Below are 23,074 nucleotides of genomic sequence, written 5' to 3'. Positions count from 1 at the left end.
TAAAAATCAAACTCATCATTCCTGAAACCAACTTAGTCACCTCCAGTTCTCTGGAGAGAGACATTACTTCCCTTCCATTCCAACAGTCTTTCACTCCCACTCTGTCATCACTTTCTGTCCCTTTTAGTGCTGCCCAGGCTTTCAGGCTGTTATTGCAGAGATCTGTTGCATTTAGGCCTTGTTCCAACGTTAGCATAACAATTCAATTTTAAGGGCTTCCCAAGTAGAAAGAGGAGAGGAACAGAAAAGATGGTGGTGGAGTGAAGATGCTGTAATAATGTGTTTAGGTTTTCCCACATGTGCCCTCCCCTCCCCTTCCCAGTCAAAAATTTGTCTTGGAAAATTATGCACCTTTCCTATACATGTTTGGGATTTCTAGTCCCATTGCTGACCTTGGGAGTTCCCCAGCAAAAGCTCCAACCAAACCACCTTACAGCTGGGAACTACAAACACTTGCACAGAAGAAGACAGGGAACTCTGGAACTTCCAGCTGCCACTGCGTCACCCTCACGCATTGCCACCCTGCTCTGCCATCACATAGCATTTCCAACCTATCTTAGAAGTGACACTTACATATTTCACATTAGGAAAAATCTAGACAAAAGCGTTGTAACTCTCCATTTCCTTAATGTCTGGCCCAGATTCATCCTGTTACTACTTCAGACCATGGCATTTTCTCCTACCTACACTGGACTCAAAGAACAGTTTATTCTCCCCAGCCACCTCCTCCCGAGACAGAGGATTTTCAACCTGCAGCTCATACTGCCTGTGGGCATCTGTGAAAGGCAAGAAAGGAAGACAGCCTCATATCTATTCTTTTAAATACAATAGAAAAGCAATAAGCAGCTACATAGAAATAAAGGCTCCTAACACTGGAAATGCTGACGTCAACAGATCCAAAAACACTGGAGAGCCTTATTATAGAATAAATGAACCCAACCTGTTCAATGCTTCCTTGTTCAATGATATTTCTGAAACCCCAGGAAGGTTCTGGTCTCTCCCCAGCTGCTCCATACCTGCCCTGAAGTGTAAAGTGAAAAACTGGACAGAGTGCCTCAGCTAAGCCCAAGCTCAAGTTGAACTTATGGTTCACCAACATATGGTTGGGATGCCAACTGTCACCCCCACCGGTACGTTCCCTCCTCTACGCCAAGTTAACCTTCTCCTTTGAAGAAAGTCTTTTCTGCTTTATTGTACTTGGGGTTTATGTTTCATGACTGAACCTTGGAAGGCCAAAGGAGCTCTGACATGCTGTAGAGAAAAAAAATGAAACATCCAATTTCAGGTAACATCAAAAGCTGTTGCAGGACAAAACTCGGAATCACAAGAACATGACACGGCACATATGTCCTGTCTCACAGCTGCACTGCAGTCCCCTGACATGCTGAGAGGCCAGAGACTTCAGCTGCTGGAACGTAATGCCTCATTTGGTTAAGCTAGACATTGCCTAAGTGAGTACGCTGGTCATAACAGCAGCTGCCAGATTCTCCCTTGAGGCTGAAGTCCTCTGTTCTTAACAGGGGAGAGGGAGGGTAGCATGGCTGTCCCCTGACAGCTTGCTTCATCCCTACCCTGGAATGACCTGGGAAAATAAAAAGCTTGCTATCAAAGGGGGGACACAAAAATTACACCGCCTGTTGTGTAGCTGGTAAGAACTTGAGCTGTTTTGTAGAGAATACAACAACACGTTCTCCAGTCTGGTTACCAAAGAGACATTGCAGTGTCATGCTGGCTTTCCCCAGGTGCATGCTATCTCTTCCTCAATCACTCCTGCAGAATTATATACCACTTTACCATCTGTAAAGCTTACAACCTGAAGAGAAAGCAAGCTGGAAAACAGGACAAGTGTTTAGAGTAAAGACTTGCACATAGCAAGAGGAAGGGGAGATGGATTCCCTCCTATTTTACTGTTAGAAGGAGAGGCAGGAGGGCTTAAGGACTAATACTAGAAGTTATTAAACAATTACTTTGGAGTTATTTTAACAAGCATTTAGAAAATCCCCGGTAACGCATTCTTTTTAATATAAGCAGTACCAAAGTAAGTATTAGAGAAGTCCGTTCATCAAGACGCATCAATGAAGATGTTTCCCTGACTGTTTACAGCAGAGATCTTAAAAATACCACATTTTATTTGCACTAACTCAAGGTAGCTAGTTGGAGAGATGCAGGCATGAATACCACTTCATACACCACCTGATCCAATCTCCAGTGGATAGCAATGGATACCTTAGAAAACATTTCAAACATGCGTAACAACAAAAACTTTGCTTGGCCAATACTAATTACTCCACAGCACGGAAAGCCTCAGTATCTTTTCACCAAATCTTGGTTTGCACCATTTTCCTTGAAGACATGGTGACAAAGACCACATTGATTGCTTCATCTGGAAGGCTCCCGAAACACGCATGCGTCCAACCAAGTAGAGAAATGGGCTCTGCCTGCTCTGACTATCACAAAAGAAGAGATTGTTTCCACGCTCTACTGACCTACAGAGATCATGTTTAGCCAAGCAAGCAGAGTTTGTTGATGCACGGAGCGTGCACAGAAAGAAAACCCTGAGCCTTTTAACAATGAACAAAGCATAGGAACCTTGTCAGCAAGGCTAAATATACTACAGCTCACTCTGCTTTAAGCAAAGCTGAGCTTTATCAACATAGTCACTAGAGACAATTTGCCACCCTAGCATCTCTCGGTACTTGCTTGAAACCAGAGTAAGGGACTCAGGAGTAAGATTCCTCATATAAACCGAAGATCTCCGTTTCTTCCCACTCTATCCCATACAATAAGCACCATGTAAATCGAAGGCAGCGGTACGGCCACATGAAGCATTTGCAGTTAGTGCTGAACACAGACAGAATCAGGAATGTCTCACAGCTCCCCGTACCTCCAGGCTGCGCTTTCTCTGCAAAAAGATGATGATAGTCCCCTCCGGTCCTGGGGGGGAACCAGCATGTTTTTCACTTCCTCAAATCCAAAAGAGAAGCACCTGGAGAAGGAACTGCACTTAGCTGATGAAACACATCACGTCCAATTGCTGAGCTCCCCATAGATAGAAGTCCTTCACACAGCCATTCACAGTGAATACAGGAGGATCTGGAACACATGTGGAGCCAGACTAAAGACCCTGTAACTCATGCTAGGCTACTGCAACCAGTGGCATAGTATCAGTCAGATGACATACAAAATCCAGAGCTGCAAACCAAGCTACCGAGCCTGCAAAGGGGCAATCTTTGCTGGCAGTAGGGAAGCCTTAGCCTGGCAGTGGCATCCAGAACACCATCCCCAGCCACAGCCTGAACACACCATGGTGCTCACACAGCTGTACCCAGACAGGATTCAAGCTGGCCCCTCCAGAGCACTGTGCCACACAGAAATAGCACTGTCAACACCAGGAGGAGAACCTCTAGCACTTTACTGCACTACACCACATGAACATGCCTGCTGACTGCAATCCATGCCAGAGAAGTCCTCGCTCTTCTGTCCCTCTTGACAGCGCTCTTTAGCATGAAATGGCCACCCCATCTCAGGTGAGCAGAAAAAAACCTGGTGGCTTGCTTCACAGGTAGCAAGAGGAAAAACAACCTTGTGAGGCAGCAGCAGGAGTCTTGCACTAACAACGCACTGAACCACCAGCAAGGGAGAGACTCTTTCGTCTGTCCAGAATATCCAGAAGCGTTCAAGATTCACACGTCTGCTACAGAGCTCAACGCTTCACTAGGCAGGCCAAACCAGCCAATTTAGCTTGTGCTGCTCTGGTTCCTTGCTGTACCCTGTTCTAACTATATGCACTCCTGTCCTATGACAAAAGTGACGAGCAGGACTTTATTTCATGCCCTTTGTTTGCGTTACGATGAAGAACATTCATTCTTCCATTGCACTGCACAAGTCACTATGGACTCAACGGGGCTTTAAGGAACCTCCGCTGAAATACTCTCCCGCATTAAGATTTTAAAAACCCCAAACAAAAAGCCTCCAAAGCTGAATGCCCTAGGAAGAGACAAGAGCTTTAACCACTTTAAAAACCAATTAAGCAGCCACAGCTGGCTATACTTTAAGCATACACTCAGGTTTCTCCCCCAGAGTTGCTTCTAAGAGAAGCAGATCTGCTTTCTAGTGCAGATGTCCCCTATTTTAAGTCTTGCCCCTGCTGTTACTGCAGAAGGGTGTTACACATGGCAGCTTCAGTTGACTTTACGGTGCATTGGCTGCGTTACAGGATTTGTTCGCATGCACATAGCCCACCCCACCCCAAGCGCAAGGCAATGGGACTTGGCTGAAAGACCAATGAAAAAGGTTTCAAAGCCCCAGACACCATATAACAGCTTCGCTACCAGGCAACTCTTGGCTCGTCTGATTTTCGCAGGGCAGTGGCAGAAAGCTGTCTGTAGGTATTCAAGGAAGCCTGAAGGTCAAGAAATTAGGAACAAGGCTTTGCAAGCCTCATGAAAAGAGGCTGTAGTATCTTTCATCACAAATTACCATTCTAACCAGCTCCCTGACAGCCAGCGGCTCCGTCCCCAGCGCCGGGTTCGCTGCGATGCCGTGACGTTGCTAGGCACAGTTGCTAGGCAAAGGCACACATGCAACAGCTCAACTGCGGCTTCATTACAGGGCAGCCTTAACGAAAGAAAGGGGAGGAAAAAAAAAATACCCTTGATTTTATATATATATGCATAGAAATTTCTTGGAATGCTAAACAACTAGTTAATAGAGTTTGGCAATCCTGCAGACAGACCAGCTTCTACTGTGCGGCTTCAATAAGAGTCACAATTTATTTCCTTCCTTTCCTCCACAACATTCATCCCTTCGGTATTCAGCAACGCCAATCAATTGTTTGGGGGTTTCTGCTGAATACTGGGCATTACAGGAAGCCAAGGAAAGTGGTCGGGAAAAGGCAGCAGAGACAAGGGAAGAGAAGAGCCGCCCCCAGCCCAAAGCCGGCAGGTGTGACTGTTCTTAGCAATGAGCCTTACATGCACAATTTGGACCTGGATTTTGGCCTAGGGCCCCCTAGCAACAGGGCTCTGAGATGAGCCCAACAGTAATGTTTTAAGCCAAGCCAGAGGCTGCAGGTGTTTCCACATATCTCCAGGACACAGGATGTGGCCTCTTCTCTCCAGCACTACACAGAGGAACAGAGATGCTCTCATCCATCTGCTTGGAATCAAACGTTTTATCTAGATGGCACAGTATTAGCCACCCCCAGGACCAGAAGTACGGGATGCTTCTTAAACAGCAATAATTGAGGACTCAGAATAAAGGTCAGAGCCATGATGAGTCATTAATACAAAGAGCAGATAAATGAACAAGCATGTGTAGAAATAATCGGTTAGCGATGGGGTCTATCGTTGCCTGACAGGCTGCTCACCGCTTCCTTGCAACAGATCTTAAACAGACTATTCCAGGGTACGTTAGCCAGATCCACTTAAAAGCACAGTTTATCCTTGTAACACCTGCTGGAATGAGGAGAAGAGTTTCTGTGCTAGGAAGAGGGAGATTCGTGGCATCTCCAGGCAATGCTTCTGCCATTCAGCACATGGAAGCAAAAGCATACAGACAGCACCTCTGACCTCTGCTTCCCCAGCTGCCATGCCCTGGGCAGGCCAAACAGCTATGAAAGGGCTTACACAGCTACCGTGCTCCCCGGACCCAGTCGCTTACAACGATGCAAAACCGAACCAAACAACAGCTTTGCACTCCCTTGGCTCGCACTGCCGGTAGTCACCTTGAGGTCTCTTCTGCCATTCCGTCATGAGGGATGCGACCTTCTGAAAACCACCTGCAATCCCCCACAGCTCTGCGAGGAGGCCAGACCCCACGCTCTCATTTCTTACAAGCTGCTGGGATAAATGCAGAAGGCCCCCAATGTATTGCCACAGCCAATGCCGTTCAGTAAGTCAAACACATTTCTGCTCTTCCCTTTTCCAGGCAGTACTGATGCTGGCATACCTCAGAGCTAGGCTGCAGAAATACCAAGACACATGAGTAAAATTATATTCAAAGAATGCAAAAAACCATGATCCTGTCCTCAGAGCACAGCTGAACGCTTTGGTTTATCAGTTTACCGCTTCCTCACCATGCCTTTGACTGACCTTGGCCAATTCCTGCTTCAGGAATTGCTAGCCTACTGGATCTGCTCTTACTCTGTACCCGACAGATTTACTGGGTGCATTAAGTACGTGTTTCAATACTGATACTCTCTCGTAGAAACTTAAAAGCAATGTCTATTGCGATCACTAGTATCAGTGTTCAGAGTCTAAAATTTTTCACAACAAATGGGATTTCATTAAATAGAAGACATGAAAAAAATTCTTAGTAAGAAAGGATGGTCTCACTCTGCTTCCAGTCCGACAGAGATTGCTCACGAGACTCGGGCGAGCATTACCGCGCGAGTGGTTCAGGCAGGGTGGACAAGATGCAAAACCAGCAACTGAAGGCAAACGTTCACGAGTCCAATTTCTAAGTTTGCTGAGCCTTAAACACACTACTCGACAACCAGGCCCGTGCTCAAAGTCCCCGGCAAATAAAATTTTGAATGTTCTCTTCCAGTTCAAGTCTCTTGAGTTTGTTTTTCTGAATCGCATTAACCATTATAGTATTCAGTTAGAAAAATGCAGAGATACAGCAAGTGACTACAAATTGGACTATAAAGCATATGTATGCATGTGTGCTCGTGTGTATATATATACACACGTACAGAGATAAGAAGTTAAAGCTAAAGAACTAAAAAGCTCTCCTGGTTAATACATGCTGCCTCCTTCCAGGCATGGCAATCACACCATACAGTCCCATTTATAAATACGTTAAATCTCCTGTCCTGTATTTCACACTGGAAGATTTGCATTAGGGTCTTACTGCTTTGATGATTATAAATCATAGAATATTTTGGGTTGGAAGGGACCCCTAGAGGTCATCTAGTCCAACCCCCAACATTATTCTAATTTCCAATGTAAAATTAATTCATGACCAGTTTGTGCCCATTTGTTTTCATACCAATATTTATCCATTAGCTTAAACAGTCCTTTTCCCCGTTTTGTTTTTACCAGGCCTTGATATGTTTACAGAGAGTAATTAGATCCCCCTGCAGCCCTACCTGCCAGGCTAAATAAACCCTGTGCTTTCACCCCGAGATACACCCTCTGATCATCCCCCTGCCAACTTCAACCCATTTCAGTTTGAATTCCTCCTGTGCAAAGGACATCAGACCACTCCAATCATTCCAATGAAGGTTCCTCACTGCCTTAATAAAAAGTCGTATCAACTCTTTCTCATCTCTGCTGGAAAATCCATTGGAGTTGTCTACACACATACCAAAGCTTTTGTGATTCATGACCCAGAAGCTCCAAGGTTTTCCGATTGCTCTTAGTGGAACTTGATTTCACAAGTTAGCTTTCAACTGAGCACTGTGTGTGACCTTCACACTCCAAACAAGCCTAAACAACTGGGTTTCCTCATGATTGCAACAGTTCCAACCCTCACAAGCAGCCACTCATTAACAACCTAACGAACAGCAATTACCTGCAAGAGTTCACAGCTGCGTAATTCCTGATGAAACTGGGAATCTTGTGCAGACCATCCATTACTTGAAATCAGTTGCTCAGGGAAGTAACAGTTATCCCAATATTCGGCCAGAACAGCCTCTTCAAGGGATGCAATTTTCTCCCTTCAAAACTTTCTCTTTCAAAATTGTCTCTTAATCAATTTTGACTGCTCCCTTAGCGCCACGACTCTTCTACATAGCCATTGTCAGCATAATAATACTACCAAGCACTTATATAGCTATTTCCATCTTCAAAGCACTTCACAAGCATTAACCAATTAATGCATATTCTTCCCATGCTGTCTCCAGTGTGAATAACAGCCTCACTGGGTTTTCCTGGTTCTTCCCTTCATGGCTTCTCTGTTGCCCCAATAGCCTTTAATCGAACCCCACTGTCACTCTCCTTCGGAGTGTTTATGCATCGCATTTTGAAGTGAGCCAGAGCCGTGCTGCATTCTACCCCAGTAACAGGAGAAGGGCTTTGCAATGCACCGTGCAAGCTTGCCCACTTTTTGTCTGAAACCAAGAGTTAGCCTAAGAAAATACGGTTTAACACACAATTAAGGCACTAAGCTGGAACTTAGGAGGCCTCAGTTCGACCCTGGACTCACGGCAAGATGTCAAAGATTAAGCGACTCCTTTGTACAAGGCTTCACAAAACCAAAACGAATTCACCTAAGGACCACGAGTCCCTTCTCAAAAGGAACCACGAGTCCCTTCTCAAAAGGAACTTAAGTGGACCAGATTTACAAACAATTTTTTATAACCTAAAAACTGCAGACAGATGCCCTGTAGCCTTTACAAATGCACCCGAGTTTTGCAGCTAACATATCCTCTTACAAAACCCCGCTGGGCAACTATACACATATTTAGGCATCTAAACAACCTTGCAAATCTTGCCCCGGGAGTCCAAGACTCAATGAAAATGTTCAAGATGATTCAAAAGCTTCTTAAAATTTTACCCTTATTTTCTCTCTGCCTCTGTAAAATGATTTAATTTTTCCCCACCTTCAGTCCAAACATCCATAAAACTGACACAGGGTAGGCACGGTTTTCTGCTATGCCTGTGATTCCTGATATGCGAATCTCATGGATCTCAGATTTTGTCTGTCTCCCACAAGGTTTGTGTTTCACCCAGCAGTTCACCTCAACCCACAATTGAAAGGAAAACTCAGAAAATGGAAGCTAATTTGATAAAAACAATCATACAAACCCCTGCAAATGGACTCCACTCAAGCAGCATTTTTACTCAGTCTCATTTATAAGGTGCTAATTATTATCTCCAAAACAAATTTTTCAATTTGTATTTCAATTATTTTCCAGTAAAAGAATATTTGCATTTAAATGGCTTATCCATTGTGCTCAAACACAAACTCATTTTCATCTCAGGTGTTAGGACTCCTTTATCTCAAAAAAGGTAAGAAAGGTGAAATAAGGTTCAAGGTGAAATCCATCTCACAAACCCCAGTGAAGACCTAATTTAAAGATTTCCTCATGATAAATTTTCATTATTCAGCTCTATTCCCCCTGTTACCATATCCATGTCATCATGAAAAGACTTAAAAGTAGCTGCAATTTCACTTGCCATTATTAGATATGAAGCTGTGTGTCCATCTATAAAGTTCAATGCTCCCTCAAGGCCGTTGAGAATGGAACTGGCCCCGAGACAGATCTTTGACCCAGCTACAAATCTCATCTTGCTAATAATTTAGAAGACCTCAGTCCTTGAAATTCTCACAGTATTAACAATTTCATCATTACACTGATGGAGAATTGAAAGTTTAAAGAGAATAATACAGTGGCTATAGATTCTTCTTCAGAAGTAAGTCTGCCCTAAGCTGAGGAAGTGGAGAGCTTTTTTTCCACCCCCCCTCCCCACCACATTTCAGTTTCTAGCTCAGATCTTTAAACATCAATCGAGTAATTTGGTTTTATTTTCATGCATTTATAACTACATGGAAAGCAAAGCAGTTACACAAACCTACTATATACTCTTGGCAGTTGCAGGGGGGCCACCATCCCTTTTTAAGCACCTATGGCTTGCAAGAGGAAGGAGACAAAGAAGTTCTGTAGAAGATGACACAGAAGAACTGACTTCAAATATTCAGGCAATGCCATAACCAGCAAGCGAGCTGTCACTACAGTGACCAGAATCTTATACCTTCAGATAAAAAAAAAAAAAATCCTGAGTAAGCAGAGACTCCACTTATTAAAAGCTCTTCACTCTTCCACCCCAATTCTCATTTCCGCACGCTCCCTCTATAGAGATGCACTGTGCGTTTATGAGTGCTTTGAGATCTTCCAACAAAACACTCCGCCAGGCATTTGTATTATAACAGCTTGCACTCATATTATCGTATTTGAATTACAAAAAGAGGCAAAACAGAAGGCAATTTCTCCAGGGAATTTTTGTTGGGATATAAATCCCATTTTTTACGTGGTTCTGTTAACAGCACTTTTGCATTCACTTCCTTTAAGTCTTGCGGCACTTGGTATTTATTGCCTAATGCCTACTTGTCACCTTGAGCAATCAATGAACGTCACCAGCAGCTGGCAGAGCACGGAGGAGCGAACAATTCACTTCACCCAATGGGACAAAAACCCAGCCAGCCACATGCCCTAAACAATGAATACCTACAAAAGGTTTCTAACAGATTATCTGTAGAAGAAGCAAAACATTTCCATTATATTGAAGTTTTCGGTCCCTTTACACATGAATTTCACAAACACAACAGCAAAAACTAAATTCTTCACTGAAAACTATCAGCTCTGTTCTAACAATAAACGTCCCGCTGTCTAAATATAATCTTGGCAACTGATGGATGCTCTGAAACTACAAAACCAGACTTATTTTTATCCTGTTCTGATCCAATTTGGAAACATTCTCATGCTAGGTACCAATCTGCCATGACTCATACACAAGTATTCCCGCTAGCTGCTGCGGATCAATCCACTCGCATGCAAATCCAAGTCACTTCCACACAGTTTCTGTATCCTGTGACCTCCATCTGTGTATAACGAACAAAGAAACTCAGAACTTATTTCCATTACCATTAACATTATAGCGTACTATTTTATTTTTCTTTCACCTCCTCCATTAAAACCTCATTTTCACCCTTAGACATATTCTATTTAATCTTAGTTTTCAATCCCAAAAGCAGATCAATACCTTTCTTCTTCAATCTACATAGCTCTCAATCAAAGAGTTAACAAGGGGTGAATCAAATCGACTTGTAGGTTCAAATTGGGTACTTTTTGTAAAAAGTCTCATTTGCTAACTGCACTCATAGAAAAGAAGGGGAAAAAACTCCCCATAAGAGCCCTCAGGATTAGATTCCTAGGCAAAAAAAGGTCATCATTTGTTCTCTAATTTACAACTGTCACAGCACTTAGCAGGAACAAATGACAGAGCCTCCCATGAAACATATTTTCTGGAGCACTTCAAATCCAGTGAAATGAACTTTCTCTTCTCAAGACAACTTCTTCTAGCCAGAGCCAACTCAGCTGGTTATGAAGAGGTGGTAGCAACAGCGGCCCTGCAGGGTTGTCTCATACCCTAGATCTTGCCAAGGTAAATAAACCAGCACTGAACATGCTACTGCAAGAAGGAACCTTGGGTCTACGAGACACCTGTGTCAAGGTATTAGATGGTCTACCTTCATGATCAAGACTTAAGAACTTCACTCAAAAAGCCACAACAGTTTCACCATGCTTTACACAGAATCCCAGAATGGGAGGGGTTGAAGGGACCTCGGGAGCTCACCCAGTGCCACCCCCCTGCCCAAGCAGGCTCACCCAGAGCAGGGGGCACAGGACAGCGTCCAGGTGGGGGTTGAAGATCTCCAGAGAAGGAGACTCCACAACCCCCCTGGGCAGCCTGGGCCAGGGCTCGGGCACCCTCAAAGTCAAGAAGTTCTTCCTCACGTTCAACTGGAACCTCTTCTGCTTCAGTTGGTGCCCATGGCCCCTTGTCCTGGCGCTGGGCACCACTGGGAAGAGTCTGGCTCCGGCCTTAAGCAAGACACTATCTGCAGCACAGAGGCCATTCCACACATCATTTCCTCAGCACATAAGCATCCGACAGGCTGCTTTTTTTTTTTTTTTTCCAAATGTACTTTCATTAAAACACCCTACCAAAGTACAGCAGTTCCAACACAGCTGGTTTACCATCCTTTGAAGAGCTACAAGATTTTCAAGCCACCACACCCCAGCCTGCAGAAAGGGAACCGGAGTGCTCAGAAGAGGGATTAACCCCACAGAGGGGTCAGCACGCGAGAGACAGACCATCCCAGGATTGCTGCCTCCAGAGGCTGTGTGTTAAACCCAATGTCAGAAATAAAGCCCCGATGCTATCAGGGACAAATTCCCCACCCTTCAAAATGCTTATTATTTCAGCGGGTGGACATTATTTTAATATTAACAGACTGAGTCCTTCTCCAAGTGGTGCTTAACTGTAATGAAAACGTCCCAGGATGGTTGCTGACAGCTGTCCAGTGTCCACAGTCAGTGCCTAACCTTCCCCTAATGGAGACAAAACAACAATAGAGGGATATAAACAATATGCTGCATGATGCAAGTAGCATCTTTAAAAATGGCATCGTCTTTGGAAAAGCACCAGGCTTCATTATCCTTCTGAAGAAGGAGATTTCCTTTCTGGGAGGAAATGTATTTTTCTTGATATTATTATTCAGTGCATCAAATCGGAAAGGAACATTCAATTGTGCCTTTGTTACAGAAGAAATGAGCTTCCATTTTCTGTACCTCCAACTTGGCTTTAGCGGCTCACCAATGTCTGTCTAACAAAGGACCAGATCTTCCTTCGCCCTGCAGCAATGAAAGGAGGGAAGAATCCTGCCGAAGACAGCGGAGTTACAGAAACGTGGAGGAGGTGGGACTGGGGAACAGAATGAGACCCCGCACATCCTTACATTTTCAAACTACCAGATCAGCTTTCCTGCAAGCTGCTTAAATTGCCACTGGCGTTGCTCATTCCAGCTAGAACGGCGAGAGAGAGTCCTCCTTACAGGCAACTAGCTCTCGAGAGTGTAGGAACATGCATGTACACTGGGAGCAAAAGCGAAGCGAGGGCAGGGTGATAACAACTTGCAGACAACGACACAACAGCCCACCATTCCCACTGCAAAGCTCTTCAGCAAACTTTCTGTGAATAAAAAGCCAACTTGGACACTAAGGAAACCCTCTCATCCTCTTTAGGGCAACATGCTCCAGCTCAGGCCCTCCGGCTCCAAAATCAATGACGTAGATGCCATTAAAAAAAAACCATTTCCAACTCTGCTTCCACTAGTTTAACAAAAAAAATTGCTAAACTGCTGAGCAAAAACAAGCACCATAATTAGAAAACAAGTTCTCCGTTTGATCTCTGCCATCCTTAAGACATTCATCTTCATAACACAGTAGATAGCACTATTTTTCCACTCCATAGACAAGAAGCCAAAGCTCACACAATTTAAGCAACCACTTCAAAGCCAAAGAGCCCGTGGAAGGTTGAAAATCCAAATGTCCAGACCACACTTTCTGCTTTTGCTAAAGACCAGTATCCAATTCCCTGAGGCTTCTGGCAAATTCTTAGTCTGCTACAAGCCTCCTACCTTCCCATCGATATTGGAGTACGCTGTGCTTTTAAAAGTTGTGCTGCAGTCTTTTGGTAAAAGGCACAAATGTGGATCTAAACATGTAAAAACCATGTAAGTGATACAGCACGGATTACAGAAGGAGCCAAGCAACCTGTGCAAATCCTTGCTGGAACAGAAACCGCATTTGATTGTATTTCTGACTTTTTTTTGCCATAAATACTTTACTTCTTGACATTCAGTAGCAGACAGACAACTTTCACCTCAATGTCATTCACAATTAATCCCAAATTGTACACGAAATGGTTGAAATTCACTCCACGCAATCAAGGGAGAGAACCAAGAGCATACAACTTGTGTAGCTAATCAACCTAGCGCAATTTGTAGCTGCTGAAAGCTTTTCACAAACATCCTGAGATCTCGCTGCAGAATAAATCTGAAAATCATTTTACGATTTGGCAAATTCTACTTATTCCCATTTTACAGATGGGGAAGTGAAACAGAACGACTAAGGCTCACACTTCCAAGGATTTGTAAGTGCCAACAGCCACGGAAAACAGCAAGAACTGGGCTTTAATGACTCCTGCAAGTCAAGAGAGTATGCAAATCACAGGCGAGCACCGAACCAGAAAACCCCCAGTTGTGGTTAATTCTCTAGCCGTGATTAACTCACCTCTCTCATCTATCGCAGTACTTCTTGCGCCTTCCAATACAACCGGCTCTGGGCACGGATGGGGCCAGGATTATCAGGCTGTGACTGTGGTTTGGCGAAACGGCCCATTGATCTACATGAAACAGCTAAATTCTTTACATGGAAAGAAATGTAGGTGGCACTAAGGCAAGTGGATGAAACCCAAATAAAGCCATTTCATTAGGACAGAACAGACTTCACATTCCAGAGAGCTAATGCAAGCCAGAGGCCAAAAGAACCAATCTGCTCCTCCTTTTGTTTTAAAACGTTCTGGATAAAGACACCTTTATTTGATATTCATTGTTGTTTTATCTGCCTTGAAATGGGAACTGCAGACATTTTGACAAATGGATTGAGAAATTGTTCTGCTTCAGTGTAACTACTGTAAAATGCTTTCACATCCGCTAGCACAGATGTAGCTCAGACCTCATCTGCAGAGAGAAAGCATCTCAAAAACATCTCTCGGAAGCAACAGCGTGGCACTTCTATGCTGCTGTTTAGCACATGATAACACACAGGAGTGAGAAGACCTGGAGTCTGTTCCTAGCTCTGCTAGAAACCTGCTGCGTGACCTTGGGCAAGCCCTTCTGCATCTGGCTCTGCCTTCTACCTTCCCTGCACTTACAGCAAAACGTCTTTGGGCACGGACTGACTTCTGCCCAGTGCCTTCTCTCATAGGGCCAATAACGAAGCAGGAGCAGCAATGCCTCCTTATGTGGAGGGAAGGAAAAACCTGCCAGCAGGATATGGGATGCTGTTCATTTTCTTCTGGTTACAGATGGAAAGGAAGAGCTGCCTTCTGAGACCACCAAGAATTACTAAAGAGGAAGCCCAAACGCCAGCGAGGGTTGAGGTACCAGGCTTTTGCGAGAACTTGGCTGCAGCTCCAGCCTATGAGTCCTGTACAGCAGCACTCCTATTGAGGCCAGTCGGATGTACGTACAAGCATAAAGCTCTTCTCTGGCGATGCTGGTTGCCCTTCTCACATATTGCGCTCCTTAGACAAGCCTGGCTTGAGAAGCAGGCTTCCAGCAGAGCAGGCAGAAAGCCCCTCTGAGTTGTGGTCTCCAACCACCTTCACAATCCTCCAACACTCAAGAATTACATCCAGTACTCAAGGATAGTTTAGATTGCACACTCTTCCAGGCAAGGGCTGCCTCCAACTGCATGTTTACACACACTGGACACATAAGGACCACTGCTCGTGAAGCTGCCTACTGTAAATACACTAACACCATGATATACAGATATTTCTTCAAGTCATATTCCCCCCTTCCTTCAACTCCCTAAATACCTGCTTCCCCAAACCTAGGCCATCGGTTCATTTTCAAGTAGATTTTTGCAATAAGTAATAGGGAAATATTTTAGGGTTTTTTTTTTTTTTAATTACTCCCCTATCAGGCATCTCTCTGGCAACCATAGCTGCTCTGGGCCTCACAGTTGCAAGACCCTTCTCCTCTTCCAATGAAAGTCACAGATCATCAGATCTGCCTACTCCACATTTATTTTGACCTCTCGGAAATCACTAGCACCGGCAGGACTCTGACACAGTCCCCAGTTCTCCTTCCATCCGGCAGACAGCAGCGGTGTGCACACAAAACCCAAGCAGTTTATTACAACAGTGGCGATGCCTGTACCATGTAAGAACAGAAAATTACTGCAACCATTACTGCAAGGCACTGAATCAGGGAATGCACCTGGCACTGGGAAGAACGAACACCACACTGTTCGCTGTGAAGTCACATTAAAAAAAAGGGGAAAAATCCACCCTACCTCTTTTCCACTTTCATGCAAGGGAGGTATGAAAAAAAAATTACATACAAGCTCCCTGCAGCATACTGTCTCCATTCTGGCTGGCTGTGTCCATGGCAGCAAAGAGACTGAAACAGAGTTAATTTGATTTCTTTAATCAATGGGATTTTCCCAATTACACATTAACCACTATCAGATCAGTCCGCCACTGCATAGCATGGCAGAAGCACATATATTTTGCAGATAATGGCACTGCATCATGTTTAGTGCAAGCAAAGTACATTGATTTCCATAATTGCACTGTACCTCACTCCTCCAGAAACACTGTGTAAACACAGGAACTCTGGGTGCTACTATCACTTTTTTTAATCTCTGGATCTTGATTTTTTTTGCAAGCAATGCAAGTGCCTACTTTGCAAAGCAGGCGCTCACACACCACAGGAGGCCTCAGAAATAACCTTACAGTGGCACTGAAAGCACCTCACAACGCAGCTCCACGCTCCTTTGCAGAGAATTAAGGAACAAAACGGGAAAAGCCATCTTGTGTTTAAGGCCGAGACCGACACCTTTGCAGCTCTACCACAAATTCCCCAAATGACCTTGTGCAAGTCACTCAGTACCGCGAGGGCAGAGGTTCCTCCCATCTCTGCCCTTGGGCACAGAGAGGAACAAAAGGCAGACAGCGACACCACAGTAGGAAAGCGTGGTGGAAAAGGATTTGGACGTGGCTTCTGTGGCCTGGCCCTTGTAGAAAATACTCAGCAGGCAACAGCAGTGTTTTCCCTGCCCCCTCAGTACTCTGGATTTACCACCCAGAGAGGTTAAAAGAGTGCTTTATTAGGGAAGCCCTTTAATTCTGTGTTTGCCTCTACTCTGACAGAGGTTACCAAAGGTACTGGATGGTATCGTACAAGCCTCGTTGGCTGGCCTTGAGCACTGTAATACCTCGGTGACAAGTATTAAGTGCGCATTTTGGAGTTCCCAATAAATATATTTAAGGGAAACATTTCAATAAGCAGCAATATACCGACTTCATTAAAATACTGAGCTAGACTATAAACCCCCAGTTAACATGCAGGACGGATGAGGTCATCTCAGTTCCTATGGCCAGTCTATCTGGGTGGAGCAGAAAAACAACTTACCTGGTTTTAAATCCTTTTAAAGCCTGATGCTGTGAACCTTGCCATCACTCATCGGCACCCACAACAGCTGCGTTTGGATGTTAGAGCCAGCACATGCAGTTACAATTTTGGCTGCTGTGTACATCAAATGGACAACTCAGCACTGGACTTGGCAATTCAAGCAGTACAGAATCTTTGTTACTCAGTAATTTATTTTTTGTAGTCCTTAAAGTCTCCTCTTTCCCCTTGCATTTGAATTTGCTATACTTTCTGTTGGGCAAAAGGGTAATTCTAATCCAGGTTATTTCTGAACCTCCCATTGCCTACAAACATGGAGGATAGTAAAGTAGTATCATTTAAAATCCACCCAGCTAAGCATAGCTCTGTTATAATTTCACTAAAACCTATGAAAAATTACTCCAACCCTATGTCTCAGGATACTCCTGATTAAAATGGAGTAAGACAGACTTCTCGTGTAATTCTATGGGCACAAAGACTGCAGCTTTGTCCCCAAAATCTTTAGACCGGCTATACCTATACAATACGCCTCTTAAGCACGCGTTGCAGTGAAAACAAAAGGCCAAAACAGTCCTAACAAAAAACTCAAGTCCAAATCCAGTCCTGGTCTAGCCAAAGAACTACACATCTTCTCCATCTCCAAAGGGGTCTCTTAAAGGTCTTTTCCACCCTAAATGATTCTATGATTCCAAAACCATCTCAGGGCCCAGCTGCACCTGACAGAAGCAGCAGAGGGATGAGACCCTTCAGCCCACCCTCCACAAGGGCTTTATTGCTATGGCTGGATGTTACGCAGCCAGCGTGATGGAGGTTAGGCTGCCTGACCTTCCCCCCAACCTGTCTAACCCTCAACATTAGCATAACCATTTCCTCTGCTCAAGATCCATGCCAGATTTAAGTAGGAGTTTTTTGCAGGAACACAAGCACAGCTGTGAAATTTGGCATTTCACAAACAACTGGCCTCTCGGGACCAGAGCAAGGCAGCAAGCACCACGCAGCAATTCAGCAGTTGCAAATTCTGGGGCACAAGTGCAAGTGGTGAACAGTAAACCGGGGGAGGACAGGGACAGTTATTCTTCACTTGTCCCTGAAAGTAGATTAAATAAGGCACAGTCACTTCTGCATAGGAAAATGTATTCTCTATAGCATGGACGCTACAAATGATCACCTGATTGACAGCTCAACTACACCGAGCCCTAAACCACCTCAGCAAAAAGCATATCCACTGGGATCTATGGCAGATTGCCTGGATCACATTCCCCGCACCCATTTTGACAAGCACCTTCTTTTGACAGGCACTCCTAGACAACTGGAAGGCAGCCACCGAGGATCAGTTGAACAGACATCCACCTCTGTACCACTGCAGGCTGGCTCAGCTGGGGACCATCAACCAGCTGAAGACAAAATTTCCCTAGGACATATCTGACATGACAGAGACTGAACTCAGTGGCAAGGAAAGCTTGAGCTTAGATGTTCTTCAGCAGCACTAAGAGGCCATGACAAAAAAAAAAAAAAAAAAAAAAAAATCTGAGTGACAGGCAACAAACAGTTGTACAGCAAAGGAAAACCTCCTGTACCCCAAGAGATGAACTCATTGATCAATAGAAAGAGCGAGAAGACAAAACTGAAACTGCTTGCCTACAGTGCCACAGGGTAAATGGTGACCCAAACTTCCAAGGCTTGAAGCAGAGTCCTGGCTGCTGCACAGCACCCTTCCTAGCAAGGGCTCCTCTTCCCCCCCTTCCTTCCCTACCCACCACTACAGGCGCATACTGCCATGGAGGAAAGCACGCTGAATTTGGATGTTCTTCACTGAGAACTCAAAAGCATACATGCCAGCGTGAAGAGTTAAGTGCAAGCACTACACCCAGCCCAACCTGTGGGCCACAATGGTGGCCCAGCCTCATTATACAGGCACGTGGAGATGGAAGGATTAGGCCCTATTCCTGCCCACCTACGTTAATCCACTGTGAAGCACTGGAAACACATGGACTAGATCCCATACCCTCTCTCCCAGCCACAAGGACAAGGAGGCAGGTACAGCAGCATGATGCCTTCTGTGTTCCCACCCTCGCTACAGACCAAAAAGCCAGCCTGATGCCAAGCAAGAACGCTGTACCCTCTGAACATCTGCATCCTTCGAATGCTTTCCATAACCGACTCCTTTCCAGTAACAAAAGGCAATAGCAAGACATGAATGAGTACATGGGAATCATTCATTCCATTTAGCACAGATATCCCCACTGCTTCAGCACCAATAGGACGACTCCAATCAAAATGATATGCTCAGCTATTGCCATCAAATACTGGAGTTTCCTCATATGCCACAATCAAATGTAATCAGGCTGGTGACTATTCATTTCCCTTCCTCCTCCAAAAAACCCCCACATCTATCCACCACTTCAGAGAGTTAAAATCTTACACCCTTACCCCTTAAAAAAATACACTCAAATCACTGAGTATTTCACACTGAAGTTCTTTCCCTCGCAGAGTAAGTGCCCCTGAATCGCTCGCTCCTTATCCTGTGAAGATTTAAGACAACAGAACAAAATAAGAGGATGATTTACAACATAAATACATATACATACATCAAAATTCATGAACAGCTTCCTGCTCCTCCACTCTTCAGAGGAACAGTCTGCCAAAAACTATTTTCCATCAAGAAAAAACTACAACAGGTTTAAATTGATTAGACCATGTTTCAAGCCGGTGCATCTTTCCATAACCCAGTACAAAACAAGACGCTGACCAGTAAAGCACAGCATGTAAATAACGATACCACGGCCCCCTTTATAGCAGGCCTTCAGGAGAAGTTGCATATGTGTATATCTACACACACCTGGCCAATACGTACCCCAAACGCACCCTGCAGTGCCGATGCATAGCTAAGTGCCCAGAAGGGAAGGGGAAGGAATACTATTCCTGCTCCCACCTGGGTTGACAATCAAGTACAATTTCAGAATCATCACACACGCTGTATTTCTGAGATGCCACGCGTGGATCACAATCAGCTCGCAGCCGAAGACAAATCCAGTGCCCTCCGCAAATCTTAATACGCTGCCAAATCATTCCTGCACCCTTCAAACTAAAGGGGGAAGCGATAGGAACCACTTCCTCTCCCCCCACCCCACCCGTACACAATAAACTTCAGCAGATCCCAAAACGCCACCTTCCCTACAGCTTGGTCCGTCCTTTGCGGGGACGGAAGCTCCATTATCTTGCCTTCAGACACAGCAACATCTGAAGCAAGCACATGCTTTGTGCCATTTTTTAGAAGGACATTACTGGGCAACAGGACTGCTGACATAGCACAGCTGATGCGATGCGAGCAGGATTTCTTTCTCTTTTTATTTTTAAGACAGACAGAACTACTAACTGATAGTTCTACATATACAGCTCTGCTGCCACACTATGGGTGCTCTGGGTTACTGCTACCTACACAAACCCTAGGAACAGGCGAGGTTAGCACAGAAGCCTCGTTGGAACTCTGTTCTACAGAGGTCTGTGATTTGCTCAGCGAAGGTACTAGAAGTCCCAGCCCAGACTAAACTTACTTTCTGGGATTAGACCCTAAAACCGCCGTGGACTCTGCAAAGTGTGGGCGCATTCACTCCGTATACATCCACCATGTTCTGGGTATCGAGCAGTAAGCCACTGATTTCAAAGTTGGTATCTTCCTTTAACAAAAAGACCATTACTAGGATTTCAGAATTTGTTAAAAAAGAACACCTAGGGAAGAGGAGCTACTGAGCAACGCCTCTGGCTCTGATGCAAATAGAAAATATCTGAGGTCTAAAAAGCTTTTGCAGATCTTCTGCTCACAAAGGAAAAAAAAAAACCAACAGAGCACCAACCTCTATGTGAAGGATCCAGAACAGAGAGCACTAAATGCAGGGAGAAGGGAGCTAGGGGCCTGAGAAGGAAGGACTGCACGCTGAGCAAGCAGGCACAGGGAGAAGCCTGGAAGATCTAGCATGAATAAGCTACAGATAGCTTTGAAGAAGAAAAAAAGCCGTAAACCCTGATGCAGTAAATCATATATTTAGGTATCTCTTGTAACAGAAGCTGATGGAATGGTTTGCTATCATGTACAGGCTAAATGCTCCTGCTAAAGGAAGAAAAAATATTAATAAAAATAAATATCAATCCTTAATTAGGACTTGGAGGTTGTTTGGGTGGTTTTATACTCCTTCCTAATAGGTAATTCCAGTTCACAAAACTCTTCAGCTCCACTGCAGGAGTACTCAGGAGGAGCAGTTAATACTTATTCTGGATCTCCTTAGAGGAAATCTGCCTTACATAATAAAATCAGTGTTGCATTCCAGATGACAAAGTTTTCAAAAAAAAAAAAAAAAACCCCAACCCACAACACAACACAACCCCCAAGAAGGTTTCATACACATCAACACACAAACATGCATTCCTCCAGCCTAAGATACAGCAGACAAAACAAACGTTACTGAGAAACTCTTGGAAATCGGGGCACTGCACAGTGTTGAAGGAAGACACTGCCAAACACTCAGCTCTCCCACTCTTCCTCCTCCTACACATATGTAAGGACAGTCCCTAAATATTTGTTGTTTCCACCAGAAATAAACTTCAGTCCTTCCATAGGCTTCTTCTACAAGGGCAGCTGCGGAAACTAGGGAGGAGACATAAGCAACCCCCCCCCCCCCCCCAAAATTCAAGTCTTCTTTTGCTATCTTTCAAGTCAATAAATGCCTATTTCACAAAAAGCACGGTGCCGAGGCCAAAGAGCTCATATATACGAGATGATAAACTTGAAAGGCAGGAGTGAAAAGTGCTTCCATTTTCATGTAAGGCATCCTAAATCTATTTTATCAGCTATGGACAAACACTGGGGTAGCGAAATAATGAATTAAGATACAAGGAAAAAAAGACAGAGGGGGAAACTGTAATGGCATTTTTCACAGTCATCTTGCATATCATACAGCAACTGTGCACAAATGATCTGACCCACCAGAGAAACGGAAGAGGATGAAATAAAGCCACCTTTTATTGCCCCATGGCTTAAAATTGTTGCTCCCAAAGGATACAGAAGGAAACTATCTTGTACAAAGCTGCGAAGGTCTGAAGAAAATATACTCCTTCTTGAACACTACAGGGAAGCATGTGCCGACACACAAGCGCACACACACACACACACACAGTGTCATCCTCATTTCCCCCCCCCCACCCCCTGCCAAAGAGGATGAACAGTGGTCCTTTGATCTAAGGAGCAGGAAGAAAAATGCTCCTAAAGTTGCCGGCTTTCTCCATTGCACTTACCAGTCACCGAGACAGCCAGCAGCCCCACGGAGAGCAGCAGCACCCGGCTCCAGGAGCTCACTTCCACCGTCATGAGAGCAAAGATCCCCAATTTTCCCCAGTTCCTTCCAAAGCTGCAGCTGCATCCCGGCTTGTTCCATCCCCAGGCAGGGTGCATGTGAAAGGTTTTTTTCAGGAATGGGGGGTGCTGGGGTTTGGTTGTTGTTGTTGGGTTTTCCCCCCTTTTTCTTCCCCTTTGCGATTGGGATAGTCCTCGGCTCGGCTGGATGAAGAAGAGAAAGGAAAGAGGGGGGGGGAAAAAAGCAGGTCAGGCTTGTGATTTTTTTTTTATTTTATTTTTTCAGCCCAGAAAAAAAAAAATCCCACCGCATGGAAGGCTCTGAGCTTCTGCAGCTGGAATGAACCAAGTGTGGCAGCAGCTCGGGGAGAGGAGAGGCAAGGAAAGGAGAGGAGGGCTGGCTCGTCCCTCCTGGTGGCTGTCTCGGAGCCAGCTCCTCAGCGTTAGCAGCACACAGTCCCCAGGGATTTATACTTTTTTATTAGCCAGTTGATTAATCATTCCCATATCTTTGTTCTCCTCTTTACTAAATGCTGGGGAGGGGAGAGGGCATGGGTGTTGCGGTGAGGGGCTACCGTGCAGCCACCGAATAGATCTGTCTCAGTTTTGCTCCCCCAACCCAGCACAATCCTCCCACCAGCACCCACCCCACCAGAGCCAGCAAACCACAAATTATGCCTTAGGATTGTATTTAACACACACTACAGGTTTCTCCTATAGAAACGAGTCCCACCGCCCCCCATTTTGCAGGGAGCACAGCATAGGATGCATATGCACACACACACACACAGCATCTCTGCTATTAAGACATCTGCGAGCGCGGCGCAGCCTCCTCCCGCCGCGCCCCCACCCCTTCCCCTGCCTCTGTAAACAACTTGATGATATTGACACAAATTTTGTGATGAAGCAAATTTTGTTACAAACACAAGAGGGATGACAAAAGAGCCACCCCCTCCCCCCCCCCCCCTCCCCCAGCCTGCGACTTGTCCCCACGGTACGGATCCCAGCAATAAA

General features: G+C 44.9%; 1 protein-coding gene across 1 annotated transcript in view; it reads right to left on the bottom strand.

Annotated features, from left to right (window-relative positions):
• The window catches only part of CSMD2 (CUB and Sushi multiple domains 2), a 328,671-nt gene extending 306,512 nt beyond the window's left edge, over positions 1-22,159 (bottom strand). The window contains 1 exon segment of the mRNA XM_009634976.2: positions 22,003-22,159. Coding sequence (XP_009633271.2) covers positions 22,003-22,159 — 157 coding nt within the window.
• Between the last annotated feature and the right edge of the window lie 915 nt (positions 22,160-23,074).

The sequence above is a fragment of the Egretta garzetta genome, unplaced genomic scaffold (genome assembly GCF_000687185.1).
Source record: "Egretta garzetta isolate BGI_Z169 unplaced genomic scaffold, ASM68718v1 scaffold243, whole genome shotgun sequence".
NCBI classification, from domain to species: domain Eukaryota; kingdom Metazoa; phylum Chordata; class Aves; order Pelecaniformes; family Ardeidae; genus Egretta; species Egretta garzetta.
Note: the sequence above shows the minus strand (reverse complement) of the source record. Positions and strands in the feature narration are given on the sequence as shown.